A 20,682-nucleotide genomic window follows, 5' to 3' on the forward strand; every position below is an offset into this window, starting at 1 on the left:
GTCTGGTTCAGTAGGCACAATCATGGGGAAGAGTGTTGTCCAGAAGACAGTCATTGACACCCTCCACAAGGAGGGTAAGCCGCAAAAGGACATTGCTAAAGAAGCTGGCTGTTTACAGAGTACTGTATCCAAGCGTATTAATGGAAAGTTGAGAGGAAGGAAAAAAGTGCAAAAGCAACAGGGATAACAGCAGCCTTGAAAGGATTGTCAAGAAAAGGCCATTCAAGAATCTGGGAGAGATTCACAAGTAGTGGACTGCGGCTGGAGTCAGTGCTTCAAGAGCCATCAAACACAGACATATCCAGGACACGTCACATTCCTTGTGTCAAGCCACTCATGACACAGAGACAAAGTCAGAAGCGTCTTACCTGAGCTAGGAAGAAGAATTACTGGTCTGTTGCTCAGTGGTCCAAAGTCCTGTTTTCAGTTGAAAGTAAATTTTGCATTTCATTTGGAAATCAAGGTCCCAGAGTCTGGAGGAGTGGAGAGGCATCAATCCAAGTTGCTTACGGTCCAGTGTGAAGTTTCCACAGTCAGTGATGGTTTGGGGAGCCATTTCATCTGCTGGTGTTTGTCCACTGTGTTATATCAAGTCCAGAGTCAACGCAGCCGTCAACCAGGAAATTTTCGAGCACTTCATGCTTTCCTCTGCTGACAAGCTTTATGGAGATGCTGATTTAATTTTCCAGCAGGATTTGGCACCTGCCCACACTGGCAAAAGTACCAATACCTGGTTTAATAACCACAGTATCACTGTGCTCGATTGTCTAACAAACTCGCCTGACCTAAAGCTCATAGAGAATCTATGGGGTATTGTCAAGAGGAAGATGAGACACCAGACCCAACAATGCAGACGAGCTGAAGGCCGCTATCAAAGCAACCTGGGCTTCCATAACACCTCAGCAGTGCCACAGGCTGATCGCCTCCATGCCACGCCGCATTGATAACACCTCAGCAGTGCCACAGGCTGATCGCCTCCATGCCACGCCGCATTGATGCAGTAATTCATGCAAAAGGAGCCCCGACCAAGTATTGAGTGCATATACTGTACATACTTTTCAGTAGGCCAACATTTCAGTATTAAAAATAATCTTTGAAATGGGGCTTATTTAATATTCTTATATTTTTTGAGATACTAAATGTTGGGTTTTCATTAACTGTTACCGTAATCATCAACATAAAAAAAAAATGCTGGAAATAGATCACTCTGTGTGTAAAGAATCTATATAATATAGGAGTTTCACTTTTTGAATTGAATTACTGAAATAAATTAACTTTTTGAGGATATTCTAATTCATGGATTAAATATATGTAATAAATAATTGACTTAATTTACAATATGGTGGAATACTTTATAAGGCAATAGTTCTTTACACTTTATCCACATAGTGTACTACAATCATTATCTCCATAAACATTTCGATGCCATCCGTCAACTGTCATATCGAGGACTCTAAAGAAGACCTTTGAAGCTCTCCACTTTTTCTTGGTACAGACGATGGAATGACTTCGCCAGGACTCGAAATGGTTGATCAAAGTTCTCCAGCTCCTTCTGCAATAAATGAATAGTCTGGTGTTAAGCAAAATCACAGCTTTCAAAAAGGTACAGCAAAAAATTAACTTGTTGTAAAGTGCAAATCTAGTGAGGTCCAAAAAAAATCACCAACATCCACAAAATGCAGTAGTGCTGGCAGAGTACAGATATCCATCATCTTAGTTTGTCGGTCCAAAGAACTCTACTCTCAGCTGTAGATTGTATTAGATGTAGTGCAGATGAACTCCCGCCCACACTGAGTGATTGACAGCTCTCCCCATACCAACTGATACAAGAAAAGCTGTCAATCACTCTGTTTGGGCGGGGAAGCAGGACTCACAGTCTTTCTTTATACGTTTTGGCAGCATTTACACAACTTTTTACATGAATAAACTGAATCAAATCATAAAAAACGATAGTGAAGCTGTGCAATAGTCTACCACAGGCACTAGTTTGAGCAGAATTTCTTCAAGAAAGGTTTGGATGCCCTCTTCAAACAACATGATATAAAACATACCCTCCAACACTCTGAAATTACGACAACCCATCCACAAACTACATGCGTGCACTTTTTTTTAGCGGCGATAAGTGAGTAAGCCATAATATTCCCATACCAGTGACAGCCAAAATACCTCCAGAAAAGACAGCCAGTGCCTCATAAGTAACAGAAAAAGCCCACTTTTTTAGCCCTGGTCCCCACAAGTGGCAGGCACAATACCCAATAAGTGCCAAAATCCCCTTAACGCACCAGGAACCTCATTTTAATAACTTCTTCTATTTGGAGGGATTTCTTTGAGTTGCCACTGTAAGGTGTCATGTAGACGACCGTAGTTTTCCAGTCGTATACCCTCCGCAATTGCGGATAGTATAGAACACATGCTATCCTATGGGCCAATGCACATGACCATGGTTTCTACGGTCCGTGCATTGCCCGGAGCCCGGACCGCAACAAAAATAGGACATATCATTATACGGACCGCAATTGTGGTCCGGGTCATTGAAATTAATTGACATTTTGGGTGTACACGGTCCGTGATTGCGGACGGCCCGCGGATGACACTCCGCTGCCCATCTGTGCCGTAATCACGGACCGTGCACAGAGCTACGTCCATGTACAGGAAGCCTAAAGCTTGACACACACACAGTTTTTGAGTACCAATTTTGAGTAATTTCATGTTTTCTCTATTGATAAAAATCCCTGCTCTTAAAATTCTCCTGGTTGCCCATTGAAACATAGGGCAGTTTATCTTCGCTCTGCGGCCCGACAGGTGACCCAACATCGGAGCTCTGTGTAATTCTCATCTGCGCTTCCACAATGCACCGGTGTCTGGTAAAAGGAAACTAGCAGAAGGTTATTGTTAGACAAGAATGGATAGGAAGGGAACGTTGAGGCAGAGTTATCAAAACTAGCGGAAGGAAAAGTACAAGTTACCCAGATCAACCAATCAGATTCCAGCCCTCTTTTTCAGAGGTCCTGATTGTCAATAGTAACCAACTTCACTCTTCCTTTGCATTAGTTTTGATAAATCTCCTCAACTGTAGCTCAAAGCCCCTACAAAATAAGACAAAGTTACTCAACATTTTATGTCGATTTTAACTGCCCAATGTTTTAAATTTTTGTTAAAAAATTTCATTTTCCTTGAAGTTGGTTACAGCTATTCTTAATTTACAATACAGAAAAATGCAGATTCTGCTCTTAGATGTGGCCTGGATAATAAAGAGGAGGTGTAACTTGAAGCTCCTGAGCCTTAATGTAAAAACTATGACAAGGCTACCCACCTACCATGTGTCAATTATAACACTGGTGTTTTCTTACGTGGCAGAGGGGTTATTGAGCCCATTCAGTCACCAGGGCACGGGTACAACTGCTACCACTGCTTCCCTTATAGCCATTCCCCCTGATATTAAAGTAAAGCATATTCCAATAACCAAATATACTAAAAACAAAAGTTACTGACAGAAAATATAGCAGATGAACAAAGCCTCCCTGCACATTGTAGAACAGTGCTGGAGAGAGACAGATGTCTTGTACCACACACAGCCAAAAAGAATTAGGATTTCTGTTAAGTTATCTGCTTTATACACGAGATGTAATTACCGCTGATGTCTCAAAATACTCCAGTCCGTGGCTCGCTGCCCACTCTTCTGCCTGGATCTTCTCCACAACTCTACGGCCAGTTAGGTCTGTCTTATTTCCCACAAGAACCCCTGGCAGGAAAACAAATAATGAATTCAGAGTGGCCAATAACAAACAGATAAGAGTGAGGAAGTTATGAAACCAGCGCAAGGGAAAAATCAAAAGAGGCTGATAACAACCTATCAGATTCCAGCTCTTATTTCTAAGAGACCCTTTCGGAAATAAAAGCTGTAACCTGATGGGTAGCGGTCTTTTTATTGATTTTCAAATCCCAGAGCGTTTGCTTTACCTACCGGGTAAGTAAGGGCTTGTGGTCTTCGATTTGACTCGCTGTAACCACCTTGCACAGTTACTAAAGGATGTCTCACTCGTGACATCAAATACCAAACACAGAGCACCAGGCTGATCCCACTGAGAAGAGAGACATGATAAGCATCATTGAAGTGGGGTGTGTTCTGCTCAGACTAATAGGGAGTAGCCAGAGCAATAGTTATATGTGTATGTGACAAAAACATTAGTTCTGACCAATAGCAGACTATTCTATCTCATACAACTAGCGTTATCGCTACGATTGTGAAATATGAAATGACCTGTACACAAGTCTAGAACACTAGATTAAACACTATATAAGGCCTTGATAACACTGCTATTTTATCACTAGTGACTGATACAACCAAATGGACAAAGTCCACTGCACATCCCATAAAACACCAACCACTGGTTCCTTACTTGACCATGTCCTTTTTCTCATAGACAAGACGACCATGCATGTGCAGCCACTTTTCTGCCAGGACCAGGTATCCCCATTTCTGGGATCAGTGAGATTCACAGAGGTTGGACACTCACCAATCAGATTTTTAATGGGTTATCCACCAAAAAAACCTCCACTCTCGGTTATGGCAGAGCAGGCAAGACAAACCACTCCTCTTTAACTAAGCCCCACCCCTCAGCTGGTCTCCAGCCAGATAGAAAAGGATTAGGAAAACATGGCCCTGTTTTTTCTTCCAGATTTCTACACGGTCTATTTTCAGAAGCTTTGAACTAAGTTTCTTTTCTCATTCATTCCTAGATGAAAGGTCTTTTAACGGGATTGCCGTATTAGACGACCCCGACCTGATATATATGTCCCCCTATGATGTAATGATTCCTCATGAAGTGGCTGAATAGTCTTAATTTCTGCCTGCTCTTAAAGCTGCCAATGAGTTCTAGGGAAAATGAAGCATTACATGCACCCACAGAGATCAATGAGCCATCTGAGTTATGCACGGACAAGTCGGAGCCCTCCAGAGCGAAAGCCGCTCTCTTTGCAGCACTCTGCTCTGGTTTACAGAAGAGGTCGTGAGTAGGGGATACCACCCTGCTATTAAATCCACATAGACACATTAAGTCTGAAGCAGACAATTCCTTTACCAGAGAAAAATAGCACAGTGTTCTCCACTGTTCCTAAAATCTCAAAATGCAAGCGAAAGCTAATGACTACAGTGGTTGTGAGATTTTCTAAAGTTTCTTCTATGAAGGACAGAGTACAAATGATCAAAAAATGCATTAGTTATGGTGGGCACTACCATTGAACATCCATATGAGCTCAATTCAGGAGACATTAGATTGATACAAGTCTATAATATTTTATCTGTAGTATCTTATAGGTGGAGAATATTTAACAGCTCACTCCTAATTTTTACACTTTGATGACACTAAACCAAAATAGTGCAAAAAAAAAAAAAAGTCAAATTATAGGGTTATTCCCAAAAGTAATCCCTTTCTGATCTGTGGGGGTCACAACTATGGGAACCTCACTAATCCTGAGAGCGAAGAAGCAACAGCGCTGGTTGACAAAGGGGTATTCCCATTTCAAAAAGTAATGGCATATCGCTAGGTCTAACTGTCGGGGCCCCCACTGATCCTGAGAATGATGGGGCTGCAGTGATGATTTAGCGCTGTGTCCCAGTTACAATTTTCCCTGCAAAGCGGCACAGAGAACTGTAGGACAACGCCATTCATTTGAATGGGGCCCCGCTTCAGTTCCCTGCATAGATGGTGGCCTGGAGCAATATTGTGCAGAGAATAACTAATGCATGTGTGGCGGATGGCATATCCTAGTGATATGCCGTCACTTTCTGTAATGGAAATAACTTTTTAAGCGTATCTGCCCACCTCAATTTTTTGGATGCCAAACAAACAGGACCAAAAATGTCAAATTTCTAGGGTCAAGCCAATTTAATTTCAATGGGAAGTCAAAGTAAATATTTGTTAGGCTTCCATCATTTTTAACATCATACTGCACTTGATCCATTCTTTACTTCTGGAGGATGATGATAACTTTTGGGATTTGCATGGAGTGGCATCACCCAACTAAATAAATACACCCTGTAATGTCTAACAGCTCATATTTGTATTTATCCAGGGGATGGGCTGACCATGACACTGCTGTAATAAATATGCAGATATTAACATTGTTGAATACATCCGTTGTCAAGTCTCTGTTTTATGTTCTCTTTTACATGAAATATTACAATTCCCACTAATAAGCTGCCATTTAGTAAATTCTTGACATTTACGGTTTTGAATTTTTTTTTTCATTTCACTTTAGGAGGTAAAAAAAACTTACCAATACCTCTGTTATCTCATAAAACATTGCCTTCCCAGGAGAATCACACAGGAAGAGTTCCTACAAGAAAGGAATACAAAGTAAAAGTACAGTATACCTGAGTGGATTAAAATATGCCTGGTGAAGTTCTCTGGTAATTAGACATCTACTTAAAGGGATTTTCCCACTGAGAACATTAATCACTTATCCACAGGATCGGTGATGAATGTATGAATGCTGGGAGCCCCACCACCGGTACCCCACCAAATCACTAGAACGGGGGACCCGACCCCCATTCCTCCTCACTACACGATCGCTGTCAGTCCCTGTGCGTTGGGGAGACCGACTTTTAGATGCACCAGCACTGAGAAACAAGTCCACGAGCCTGAATATAATTTCCTGTTGCTTATACAGCACCAAAATATTACAAAGCACTGAAAGTCACCATTCACATCAGTCCTTGTCCTCGATGGGACTCACAATCTAAATTCCCTATCTCAGCCACATATACTTACTCACTACGGCCAGAAAGCCAATTAATTGATCATTATATTTTTTGTGAGTGAGGAGGAAAATGGAAAGCCAAGAAAAAAAAAAACATACAACATACAAACTCCCTACAATATCCCCATTGCGTAGTCAGGAAGTGTTGTCATGAGGACATAGGGAGCACTGTAATTCCAGGCTTTGGGACGGTAACTAAAACACTGCATTGTTATATTAGGATAGGTTCACAAAGAGGGGATGGTATCGCAGGTCTTAACCATTCTCTAAATCTGCTAGGGTCAGTATTGCAATACGTGTATGGTAATTTGTGAATTTCCGATTTACTAACATTGCACATCTGCAGTGGCAAAGATGTCATAAGAGCATTGCTTGTGAACATAATCTTGTACTCATGTTAATTTGATATAAAAGTGCAGTTGTATATTTGTCTGGAAGTCCTGGTTAGTGGGATCTGCTTGGGTCCCGATTGTGCTGATGAATTGAACTTGTCTCGGATCCCCTGATTAATTGACTTGTTTCCCGAGTGTTAAGGATTAGCTGTCCTGCACAAGAACTGAGCACTCACCACATTTAGGAATGATTTATCTTACATTCCTATAAGAAAGCTAGGTTTTCATATGTCTATGATTTATGTAGATGTAAGCAAGTGTAACTAAGCTTTGAGACCCTGTACAAATTTACCCTTTTCTGCAATTGTTCCTACGTATAGTCTCCGCATTTATGATGCTATACTTAAAGCTACATATACTGTTTGTACAGAAAGGAGACAGAATATATTGGAGAAATTCAAGCAAAGTTCAACATTTGAAGTCATCTTAAAGAGAATATTAGGGAAGGAGAGAAATAGCCTATTAAATAAATATTTCCAAGAGCTCTGTTAATAACATGCAAGGCATTTAAAATTGCGAGCAGTTGCCCTACCTATGAAATTAACAGGCAAAGATTGCCTTAGGACAGCCTTTAACTTAAAGTGAATCTCAAACTTTTAACACTCATTTTGTTTGGTAAAAAATGTCTGCACCAATTCATATTAACCCCTTTTATTATAACATCATGGCAGAAAGTTCCATAGTCTCACTGCTCTTACAGTAAAGAATCCTCTTCTATGATGATGTGTAAACCTTCTCTCTTCTAGACATAGAGGATGCCCCTTGTAATAGTTACAGTCCTGGGTATAAAAAGCTTATTGGAGAGATCTCTGTACTGACCTTTAATATATTTATAGTGATTTAAAGAGATTAGGATACCCCTAGATTGCGTTTTTTTCCACCCAAGCTAAATAACTTAAATTTTGATAATCTTTCTGGATACTGAAGTACACCAGTTCCATTTAGTTGCCCACCTATGAACCTACTCCAGTTCTGCTGTTTTCATTGCGCAAAAAAACAAAAACGACACAATATTCCATGTGTGGTCTGACTAATGATTTGTATAGAGGTAAATCTATGTTCACATCATGCGCACCTATGCTCATTTTGATTCATCCTATGATTTTATTTGCCTTTGTAGCAGCTGCCTGTGACTTAGGTCCATTTTCTATCCACTGATATCCTTTACCAGGTTTTTTTTTTATAGCTTCTACAGTTTGTTATTTTTTATTATTACTTGGAAGGGCCTGTTCACCTCAGCGTTGGCTTTCTGTTTCAGGGTTCCGTCTGAGGTTTCCGTTGGGTGAACCCAGCAACAGAAAGTCAAACTGAAACCACAGCTTCCGTTTCCGTCACCATTGATATGGTCACCAATGGTGACGGAAGCGGAAGCTGTGGTTTCAGTTTGACTTTCCGTTGCGGGGTTCACCCGACGGAAACCTCCGACGGAACCCTGAAACGGAAAGCCAACGCTGAGGTGAACAGGCCCTAACTTACCAAATGTATGTTAGCAAGTAAGGGGACAGATAGAGGGAGTATGACTGCAAAATCAGACTACACACAGTATGTTTGTAGTCTGTTATAACGGGGACATAACGTTCTGCTTTGGTGCTGTAGACACAAAATTATAGAACATTTTTAAGACTATTTGCAAAGTTGTTTCTCTTCGATACATTGGAGCAATAAATAAAAAATAAACAAAATTGGTTGCGAAGGTGGACATAGCCAATATAATACAGATCAATACCATAAAAAAAAGATTTCTCACATTTTATATTTAATTGAACCCAGTAGAACATTAAAATAAGCACAAAAGGAGTCAATCACATTGCCAAACCAGAGATTGGTGCAGCCAGTAGAAAGCCTGTGCAGCAGTAGATTGCTTCTGTCAAAACTGCATCCAGCTGTGCCTCACCAACAACTAGTTTACAGCTTGAGAAGCGCTGATCTAACCTACCCTAATATCATCCCATCATTTGTTCATGCTAGGAGTTGTGGCAGGAACAACACAAATCAACAGATAGTTTGTTGTACGACATGGTAATTTTTGGAATTCATCCAATAACCCTTCTTGCTCAACTAGTCAAAGCACTTATAGGATTAGAAGAAGAAAAAAAAAAAAGACACAGTTGTAGGAAATCATACATGTGCTCACCACACTGTCACCTGTATCTGGAATTTGCACAGTTTTCATTATGATATCCATGGTGGCTGTCTGTTGAGAGAAGAAATAATAGTCAGCAAGACTCATCTCCATCTCTGAAAATTCTTCTTTTACGGTTTGGAAATACACAATCCCATTGTTTGCTGAAGCTAGTCCCAATTTTAAATTAACACCTTAAACAAGCCTTCAGTCCAAATTAAACATGTGATGATATATTGCAAATATATAATCAACCTACCAGATGCCCCGCTCCTGAATGATCCAGCCTGTTACGGTCCCCTAAGAGAGCTTCTTTAGAAGTGTGAGTCATGCTCCCACCCGCTCCACTGCCCTCTGATAAACCAGCGCCGATGACGTCAGCCTCTGACTTTTAAATGTGATTTTACTTTTAATGCATGCTGACCCTTATCCACTGCCAAATGCACCTACAATGGACACATGACCATAAGAACTGGACTATGGAGGAATGGAAGAAGGCGGCCTGGTCTGATAAATCAGGTTTTCTTTTACATCATGTGGAAGGCCAGGTGCGTTGATTACATGGTGAAAGAGATGGCACCGGGATGCAATATGGGAAGAAGACAAGCCAGTGGAGGCAGTGTGATGCTTTGGGCAATGTTCTGCTGAGAAACGTTGGGTCCTCGCATTCATGTGGATGTTTGACACGGACCAACTACCTAAAGATTGTTGCTATGTTAATGGCAGTGGTCTCTTTCAGCAGGATAATGTCCCCGCCGCACTGAAAAAGTTGTTCAGGAATGTTTTGAGGAACATGACAAAGAGTTCAAGGTGTCAACTAGTCCTCCAAATTTCCCAGATCTCAATCTGATCAAGCATCTGGGGGATGTGCTGGAAAAACAAGTCCGAACCATGGAGGCCCCACCCCACAATTTACAGGGCTGCTATGATCTGAAGCTAAAGTCTTGTGCCAGATATCACAGGACACCTCCAGAGTACTTATGGAGTCCATGCCTCGATGGTTCAGGTCTGTTTTGGTCTGTTTCTGTGTGATTTCCAGCTGACACTTCCGGGTAATGAGCAGGATCCCGCTAGAGTGCGATCCCGCTAGTTTAACCCATTAAATGCCGCGGTAAAAAGAAAATCACCATTAAATATTGTAAACGTTGAATTCAGCATCTTAACTTTGTCTGTTTATAAGAAAAGCTGGGTGACGATCAATATGGCTGCACTACGGCTTCCACAAAGGATGTCATCCAGTTTTCCCAGACTCTTGAATATTCTTAGTTATGCTGAAAGTATATGTAAGTTTTGTTAACGGTCGTCATTGTCATACCATACTATAGTTCTTTGGGAAGTGGCTTCCATCACTTCGGAACAGTTGGATTAGTGTGCTCTTCCCAACAGTGGAGTCACCTGTGTAGTAGAAAGCATAAACTGTCATATTGTATTTTTTTACAGAACAAAATATCAAGAGATGCAATGATGAGACAATTCCATAGACTCCGAATCATCTGCCCTGAATCTGACAGTGATTCCCCAGTTTACTACTGCACAGAGAAGTAAATAAACCTACACATTCACAATTATTTTTTTTATGACCCTAATGTATTTAACCCCTTAGTGACCAGCCCATTTTAGGCCTTAATGACCAAGCTATTTTATTCGTTTTTCTATAGTCGCATTCAAAGAGCTATAACGTTTTTATTTTTTCGTCTACATAGCTGTATGAGGACTTGTTTTTTGCGGGATTAGTTGTGCTTTTTAATGGCACCATTTTTGGGTACATATAATTTTTATATTAACTTTTATGAACCTTTTTGGGGGGGGATTATAAAAAAACCCTGAAATTCCGCCATTGTGCTATGCGTTTTTAAATTGACGCCGTTCACTGTGCGACGTAATTAACATGTGACCTTTATTCTATGAGTCGGTACGATTACGGCGATACCACATATGTAGAGTTTTTTTTATGTTTTACGACTTTTGCACAATAAAAACACTTTTGAACTAAAATTATTTGTTTTTGCATCGTCGCTTTCCAAGAGCCGTAATTTTCTTATTTTTCCATCAATGTAGTGATTTTTTGGGCTTGTTTTCTGCGGGACAAGACGTAGTTTTGAATGGTACTGTTTTGGGGTACATGGGACTTATTGATTCATTTTTATTATGACTTTTTTGGGGGGCAATGGAAAAAAAAGGCAATTTCGCCATAGTTTTTTGCGTTTTTTTTTTACGGTGTTCACTTTGCGGTTTAAATTACATATTAACTTTATTAATGGAGTCATTACAGTCGCGGCGATACCACATATGTGTACTTTTTTTTTTTTTTTACACTTTTACTAAATAAAACCACTTTTTATGGAAAAAAATGGTTTTATTTATTTTTTTACTGTACTTTTTATTAATAATCTTTATTTCACTTTGATGACTGATTTTATTAGTCCCACTAGGGGACTTTACTGTGCGATGTTCCGATCGCTGCTATAATGCTCTGGTATACTTCGTATACCAGAGCATTATTGCCTGTCAGTGTAAATCTGACAGGCAATCTGTTAGGACGTGCCTCCGGCGCGTCCTAACAGGCATATGTCCAGGGCAGACCTGGGGGCTTTTATCAGTCCCCCAGCTGCCATGACACCCCATCGGAGACCCGCGATTGCATTCGCGGGCCGCCGATGGGTGACAGAGGGAGCGCACTCCCTCTGTAAACAAAGTTAAATGCCGCGGTCGCTATTGAAGTAAACTTCGATCGCGGGCATTGGAGCAGGAGCTCAGCTGTCATCAGACAGCAGAGCCCCGGCTCCTGCCTGCACGGGAGACCCGTGCAGGACTTAGACTAGGCTGACGTGAAAAGGCGTCAGCCTAGCCTAAAGCCCAGTAGTGAATCACGTTAAAAGGCGTATTAGTGGTCACTAAGGGGTTAAAAGAAAAAAATAAAGCAACTTTACCATAGGTCTTGATTAAAGATGTCCTATTATTTTGTCTACAGCTCCAAAGCAGACCTATGCATCTCCGTGGTAAGACTACAAACACTCTGTGTAGGCTGAATCTGTAGCCATGTTTCCTTACATCTGTCCCCTACGTTTTGCTAACTTACATTCGGCAGGTTAGGAAGAGGTAGGACACAGGTGGACGAGAGGGTTTGTAGTTTGTTAGCATGGAAACACATAGGTCTGCATAGGAAGTGTAGACGCAAAATGATAGGAACTGACTTGGGACTCCCTTCACTGCCCTAATAGGGCATATGGACTGGGGTTGTCTTCAGAAGACATCCCCTTTAACCTATGTAGTCTGAACCTCCAGTCAAATTACTCCCCTCTTCTTGCTAACCTACTAACAGTAGGAGTAGGGGAATATTTAACCCTTTCAGGACCAAGGGTCATCGATGGCGTGTCATTTTTTGTGGTAATAACTCTGGAATGCTTTTGCCTATCCAAGCGATTCAGAGATTGTTTTGTCGTGACATATTGTACTTTATGCTAGTCGAAAAATGTGGTCAATAAATTCATAGCTTATTTGTGAAAAACACCAAAATTAAGAAAATTTGCAAAAATTATCATTTTTCTAATTTTAAATGTAATCTACTTGTAAAACAGATAGTAATACCACACAAAATGGTTGCTAATTAACATCCCCCATATGTCTACTTTAAATTTGCATTGTTTTTTTAACATTATTTTATTTTTCTAGGACGTTACAAGGCTTAGAACTTTAGCAGCAATTTCTCACATTTTCAAGAAAATTTCAAAAGGCTATTTTGTCAAGGACCAGTTCAGTTCTGAAGTGGCTTTTGAGGGCCTTATGTACTAGATAGACCCCATAAATCACCCCATTTTAAAAACTGCACCCCTCAAAGTATTTAAAACAGCATTCAGAAAGTTTATGAACCCTTTAGGCGTTTCACAGGAATTAAAGCAAAGTAAAGGTGAAATTTACAAATTTCATTTTTTTTTGCCGAAATTCATTTGTAATACATTTTCTTCTGTAACACAGAAGGTTTTACCAGAGAAATGCAACTCAATATTTATTGCCCAGATTCTGCAGTATTTTAGAAATATCCCACATGTGGCCCTAGAGTGGTAATGGACTGAAGCACCAACCTCAGAAGCAAAGGAGCACCTAGAGGATTTTTGGGGTCTCCTTTTTTTAGAATATATTTTAGACACCATGTCAGGATTGAAGAGGTCTTGTGGTGCCAAAACAGTGGAATCTGACCAAAAGTGGTTTTGGAAACTACACACCTCAATGAATTTATCTACGGGTATAGTTAGCATCTCGACCCGACAGGTCTTTTGCTATATTTATTGGAATAGGTCTGTGAAAATGAAAATCTACTTTTTCTCTGAAAAAAATATAAAAAAAAATGTAATTTTTACAAAGAATAAAAAATAAAAAGCACCCCAAAACTTGTAAAGCTATTTCTCATGATTACGGCAATACCCCATATGTGGTAATAAACTGCTGTTTGGACCCACAGCAGGGCTCAGAAGGGAGGGAGCGCCATTTGGCTTTTGGAGCGCAGATTTTGCTTGGTAATAGTTCTGTTTGGGGTTTTGCTGGTATTTCAGCTTATAATGTGGGGGAATATGTAAGCTGGGCAGAGTACATCAGGGCATAATAAGAGGGTATAATAAGGGGGTAAATAAATAATTCATAGATGTGTGGCTGGTGTCGCACTGATAAATGGTGCCCAATCTTATCCGCTTTTGGACACTGCACAATTTCTGTCACTATATTCTGAGCACCAAAACTTTTTTTATTTTTTCTCCACCGGAGCCGTGCGAGGGCCTATTTGTTATGTTCCAATCTGTAGTTTTCATTGGTACCATTTTAGGGTACATGTGATTTTTTTGATCCCTTTTTATTCGATTTTTTGGCAAGCAAAGTGCCAAAAAAAAAAACATACATTTTGACAATGTTTTTTGTCCTTTTTTTTTTTACAGTAATCACTGTGCGCGATAAATGACATTTTACTTTGTTCTACAGGTCGGTACGATTACGGCAATACCATATGTGTATAGTTTTTTTTAATGTTTTGTGGCGTTTGCACAATAAAATCCCTTTTTTATAAAATTTATTTTTTGTGTTACCATATTCTGAGAGCCATCATTTTTTTATTTTTCAGTAAAAAAAAAGCTGTGTAAGGGCTTGTTTTTTGCGGGACGGGTTGTAGTTTTCATTGGTATTATTTTGGGGTACATGCAAATCTTTGATCACTTTTTATTCTATATTTTGTGCGGGGTGATGACCAAAAAAAAATTGTGATGCTAGTATTGTTTAATTATTTTTTGCGGTGTTCAACGCGCGGGAAAAATAATATTATAGTTTTATAGTTGGGGTCGTTACGAACGCGGTGATACCAAATATGTGTACTTTTTTAACGTTTTATTTTTTTCCCTTTTCTTATTCTAGGAAAAAAGCATTTTTAGTCTTTACACTTTTATAAAATATTTTTATAACTTTTTTTTTTTTTACTTGAAGACCTGCAGCACTGATGGATGCTATAATACATTACACTACCTAGGTAGTGTAACGTATTATAAAACGGTCAGTGTGACGTTGACAGTCACACTGACAGGAAGCCTATGAAGACCAGCTGGTCCTCATAGGCTTCTGTGAATGGCAGACCAGAGGCCGTTGTATGGCCTCCGGTTTTGCCATGCAACCAACGGCAGCACCCGCAATCAGGTCCCGGTCATGTCTCCGGGACCAGAGGCAGAGGTTGACAGCGCGATCCGGGTGTCCGCACTACTCTGAGACACACGGATCGCGCTTTTAACACCCACTGTGAATTCACGTCGGCGCTGCACAGAGCCCAGCAAGCGCCGACGTGAATTTACTGTGGGCGATCAGGTAACGGTTAATGACGGTGATCGTATTCTCAGCAGCCGAACCAATCGGTTCAGCTGTCAGAGAACAGGTTGCTAGGGAGCAGCGGACACTGACACAGCCGGCATCCAAGCGCTTTTCACATCGCTATGCCGGCTGGAACAGAGATCTGTATATACACGTCCTGGCAGCACGAGGTAGGTGCGAAAAGGACATGTATGTACAGATTGTCAGTATGAAAGGGTTAAAGGGAGTAAAACACGACTGCAGGATCAGACTGCACATGGCTTTTTTTGTCGTTTTCAACCTTAGATAACCTATAGCATGGGTACTCAACTCTTTTTAGTGAAGGTATACTTACCTGGGTCTACCATTAGGTGAAGGTCCAAGCTGAGCACCAACAATAAGGCTATATTCATGCAGGTCGGATTTGCCATTGGCAATTCTGACCCATGGATCTCCAGCAGAAATCCACGGCTTATCTGCCTCCTGTAGGTAGTGCCAGACCACGTCCCTAGCAGTGCCCTACAGTTCCCAATTGAAGATAGTGCCACACAGTGGCTCCTGTAGATAGTGCCACTCTCCATACAGCCACACATCCCCCTGTAGATTGTGCCACATCCCCACCTTGTAGATAGTGCCACAGTGCCCCCCTCTGTAGAAAGTGCCACACACACCACTGTAGATAGTGTCACACATCCCCCTTGTAGATAATGCCCCCCAAACAAATAAAACAAACTTGTACTTACCTAGCCCCATTCCCACGACAAAAAAAGAGCTGCTCTGCAGCTCTCCTCAGCCACGTTAGGTCTGCAGCCTATAAGACGCATTGACGGCACCCTTGTGTAGGCCGGCGCAATGCAGTGACGTCATCACATCGGCCTGTGCAGGGATTCTTTCCCAGCGTCTTATAGGCCTAACATCGCCTGTAGCCTGGTCAACGGTGGAGCAGGGAGCTGCTAGTTTCCTGCTCAGCCATAGTGTTTAATTGTATCTGCGTCCTCAGGACGCAGATACAACTGAGTGAGGCAGTCGCCCGATTAAAAGGACCCTGACCTATAGTGTACAGATAACTATGTGTAACACCAAGTGCAATAACAAATACTGCTGTATGTTAATGGGTTGTGCAGCAGAAGTTGCCAAATCAATGCCCCCTTCGACATCACTCAGTGACCTGCGGCTATTGGCTGAAACGGCATCAGTTTATTTGCCTGTGCACTCTGCAAATAATACAGATGATACTGTGAAATCTCTGTTCACACTTCCTATGTCAAGAAGGTACGATGGACTGAACATGGAATATTTGTAACATTTCTGCTGCCCCAGAAGTGTTTTGACTCATTAGTCTACCCATCAGGTTGCTATCCACACCTGAATGAAGCGTGCACTGGGATGGAAGATCTTTGTGCTTACAATATACAGAAAACATTTCTTACATTGTATTCCAACCAGAACACCCACCTACATGTAAATGCTAATGTTCATGAAAGCTAAAAGTACTTCAGAGCGATTTAAGACAGCTAATGTAGAAAAATAATTCTAGGAGTGATTAGGTTCTATGTGGGAACAGTGAGTGAGAGACAGGCGAGCGTGGGAATCGGCCCGGTACGCTTGTCACTTGTGCTAATTGTTCAGATTTTGCAACTCCCATCCCACTGCTCTGTGTGCAGCACTTATAAAACGATTTAGGAATACATCTAGAAAGCACATTTGGGAAAGAATCTGTTAAGCAACATATTATTTGCAAACTAAGTGACTTACTTATAGCCCAGTGAAAAAAGTGCATAGGGCAGGGAGTGTTAGCGCAAGCCATAAGTGACATAAGTGGCCATTACTCCATACAAACAGGCAAAATAGGCAATCTGTGTGTGATCAGTGGGACACAGACCCGCAGTACCAGTAAGCAGAAACAATGGGCCGCACTGCTTGTTTCAGCATGTGGCCTATTCTCTGTGGTACCAAAACACAGTGCCACTCTTGTCTATGTGGTTGTGTCAGGTACTGCAGCTCAGCTCCAGACAGGCTTGGGTATTCAGTGCTGCCTAATGTTGGGATGCTGTATAAGGATAGGCCATGTTATATCTTGGAAAAAAAAACCTTTCAGCCTCTTGATTGGCGCAGTTCCCCGCATTGACAATTGTGCGTCACTTAAATATTGGATGAATGAACGGTGTAAGGTTGAATTTAAAACTTTAGTGCTTTATAATAACACTTTAAGGACTAGAATACATTGGTATATGCCATAAATGTAGATGGGGTTAACCATTTAATGACCCGGCCTAAAAAGGCCTTCATGACCAGCTAAATATTTCTGGTTTTGCCTCTTTGCCTTTCAGCAGCCAAAACGTTTTTATTTTTTCATTGCCGTGGCTGTAGGAGGCCTTATTTTATAAAGGAGAAATTTTAACTTTTATTTTGAGCGGTTTGGATGTGGAAAAATGTCACTGTGTAAGTTATATAATTTATTTTTACGGCGTGAATATGGGAAAAAGCAATTCTCCGCCTCGTTTTTTATTTTTTTATCCCATTCATGTTTTACGCTACATAACCTTTTAAATCAATTCTTCAGGTTATTACGGTCGTCTGATACCTAATATGTGTAAGCTTTTTTGTTTTTATGTAATGTAGGGGCAATAGAATATATTTTATGCAAAATAATGACTTTTTTTTAAATTAAAGGATAACTTTATTTTTTACTAACAATCTATTAGAATACTCTAGTATACTAATACATTACACGGTGTCACTATGACAGTATACATACAGCACATAGTGTGCCCTAACAGCAGGCAAATTGAACAGACAACCTTGGGGTCCTTTCTAGGTCCCCAGGGCTGACTTGCACAGGGATTCCCTGGTCTTCGATCGCGCCACCGGGGTTCCAGTGACGCGATCAAAAAGGGGAGTTCCCTTTGATCATGCAGGGGTCATGGACCGCGGCGATCAAAGGGTTAAAAAGCTGGGGTCGGAACTTTTTCCGATCTCACATGTATTCAGCAGGCTGCTTTAAGTTCAGGCGCTGTAAGATACAGCTCCTGCTTAGAGGATGAGCGATCACAGGAGCAATCATCAGCCTCTTCTATAGCGACGCCAAAAGACGTCGCCATAAACAAAGCACCTGCACCGCCTGCCGTCAAAAGACGATGGGCGGTCGTTAAGGGGTTATGGACCAGTTGTTTTCTTCAATGGCACCATTTTGGGGTACATCAATTTATTGATTGGCTTATATTAACTTTTTTTTGGTGGGGGGATGCAAAAATAATAATTCCGCAATTGTTTTTTTTTGCATCTTTTTCCCTGTTGTTTACCGTGTGGTAAAAACAACAACAAGTAAAATTTATTTAATTATTGGTACGAATGCAGCAATCCCAAATAACTATAAGGGTATGTGCGCACACACTAATTACGTCCGTAATTGACGGACGTATTTCGGCCGCAAGTACCGGACCGAACACAGTGCAGGGAGCCGGGCTCCTAGCATCATACTTATGTACGATGCTAGGAGTCCCTGCCTCTCCGTGGAACTACTGTCCCGTACTGAAAACATGATTACAGTACGTGACAGTTGTCCTGCAGCGAGGCAGGGATTCCTAGCATCGTACATAAGTATGATGCTAGGAGCCCGGCTCCCTGCACTGTGTTCGGTCCGGTACTTGCGGCCGAAATACGTCCGTCAATTACGGACGTAATTAGTGTGTGTGCACATACCCTAAGGCTTTACTTTTACATTTTAGTTCACTTAAGCACAATAAAAATATTTTTTTAATGAAAAAAGGGCATTTTTGTGTCGATGCATTTCAAGAATCATAACTTTTTAATTTTTCCGGCGACGACAGCCGTATGAGGGCTTGTTTTTTTTGCAGGAAGGATTGTAGTTTTTATTGGTACTCTTTTTGGGTACATACAATTTACTTCCTAATTTTTATAAATGTTTCTGTTAAAAACTTTATTAAACTTAATTTCACTTTGTTTTGTCCCCCTAGAGAACAATAAATGCTTTTGAATATATAGTACTCTAAAGCTATATTGTTTGTCAGTATTAGGTACCCTGAACACCATGCAGATTGCAGAAAATCCAAACGGAAATTCCACAGCAAATACATACGTAGGGTGGAATCACATGCAGCACATTGCAAATGAAGATCAATTCCATACCCCTGAATGGGGTTGTTTCTGCAGCAGGTGCATGGATTTCTAAAAGTTCCATTCAGATGAATTTGGGCTTGTCCACACGTAGCGGAATTGCTGCATATTTTCCATCTGGAATTGCGGACGGAAAATATGCAGCAGAATACAGCAGCAGCAAAGTGGGTGAGATGTAACAAATCTCAACCACACGCTGCGTAAAATTTCTGACCAGTAATTTACCTGCGGTGCGTATTTTTCGTACCGCAGCATGTAAATTCCTGCTGCGGAAAGTGGAATGAATTGCTGCGTTTTTCAGAGGAAACGTCACAATTTCCTGCGTCTTTTACTGCAGTAAATGGTGCGTTTTTCCGCAGTGCAAGGTCTGCTACTTTCAAAGGAATTGCTGCAGAAATTTTCGGCAGCAATGCCGTTACGTGTGGACAAGCCCTAGGGGTAAGGCCCCACGGTGCAGTCACGGTGCGTTTATGTTGCAGCAAGTAATTTTTCAATAGAAGTCAGTGGTGAAATTTTGGTTATGGACGGACTGCTGCTATTATATTACAATGTGTTTTTTGTGCAGTTAACTGCATCTTCATAATGTCCGACCGCATGCGGTTACTGACCGCGCTGACAAAGTTGTTGCTGAACTGCTTGCGTTTTTGCTAACAGTTCTGCAATGCCTTGTAATGAACTATATACAGGAAGCACCTAACAAACTTCAACACGGGTGAAAACTGTGTCCATCAATTATCTCCTTTAAAAACGCAACAGAAGTGCAGCATTAGGGTATGTGCACACGATAACTGCAATTACGTCTGAAATTACGGAGCTGTTTTCAGGAGAAAACAGCTCCTGAATTTCAGACGTAATTGCATGTACTGCGTTTTGTGGGGCGTCTTTTACGGACGTAATTTGGAGCTGTTCTTCATTGGAGTCAATGAAAAACGGCTCCAATTACGTCCCAAGAAGTGTCCTGCACTTCTTTTGACGAGGCTGTAAAATGACAGGTCGTCGGCACAGTACATCCTAAAGCCTATTGAAAGCAATGGGCAGATGTTTGCCGACGTATTGGATCCGTTTTTTCAGACGTAATTCGAGGCGTAAAACGCCTCCATTACGTCTGAAAATAGGTCGTGTGAACCCAGCCTGACAGCAGTTGACCGCATGCGGTTTTATTGCTTTTGAATACCGCATCAACTACGCACTTTTTTTTCAGTCATAGAAATTTCTGCAAGAAAACAGACGTGTCAATCCACTCTGACACTCACAGGCAAACTATTAGGCTATGTTCACACGCTTAGCAAAAACTTCTGAGCGCCGTATTTCCAATTGAAATCAATGGGCAGATGTTTGGAGGCGTTCTGCTTCAGAATTTTCAGGACGTTTAGAGCCAGAAAAACGGACGAAAATAGCCCGTGTGAACATACCCTCAGGGTATGTTCACACGCTTAACAAAAAACGGCTGAA

At 41.2% G+C, this 20,682-nt stretch overlaps 1 protein-coding gene across 3 annotated transcripts in view; it reads right to left on the minus strand.

Moving 5' to 3' along the window:
- Positions 1–1,331: 1,331 nt before the first annotated feature.
- The window catches only part of IFT27 (intraflagellar transport 27), a 47,263-nt gene continuing 27,912 nt past the window's right edge, over positions 1,332–20,682 (minus strand). Inside the window, exons 2-8 of one of the 3 annotated variants that reach the window (XM_075832326.1) lie at positions 10,592–10,671; positions 9,289–9,348; positions 6,286–6,339; positions 3,965–4,082; positions 3,633–3,742; positions 2,691–2,875; positions 1,471–1,552 (exon numbers count right to left, since the gene is read on the minus strand). In XM_075832326.1, the coding sequence (XP_075688441.1) occupies positions 2,717–2,875; positions 3,633–3,742; positions 3,965–4,082; positions 6,286–6,339; positions 9,289–9,348; positions 10,592–10,671 (581 nt within the window). In that variant the 3' untranslated portion in view covers positions 1,471–1,552; positions 2,691–2,716. Of the gene's footprint in view, positions 1,553–2,690; positions 2,876–3,632; positions 3,743–3,964; positions 4,083–6,279; positions 6,340–9,288; positions 9,349–10,591; positions 10,672–20,682 lie in introns of all 3 variants that reach the window. The other 2 variants (XM_075832325.1, XM_075832327.1) reach the window with 2 other exon arrangements.

The sequence above is a fragment of the Rhinoderma darwinii genome, chromosome 7 (assembly GCF_050947455.1).
Source record: "Rhinoderma darwinii isolate aRhiDar2 chromosome 7, aRhiDar2.hap1, whole genome shotgun sequence".
Lineage (NCBI taxonomy): Eukaryota > Metazoa > Chordata > Amphibia > Anura > Rhinodermatidae > Rhinoderma > Rhinoderma darwinii.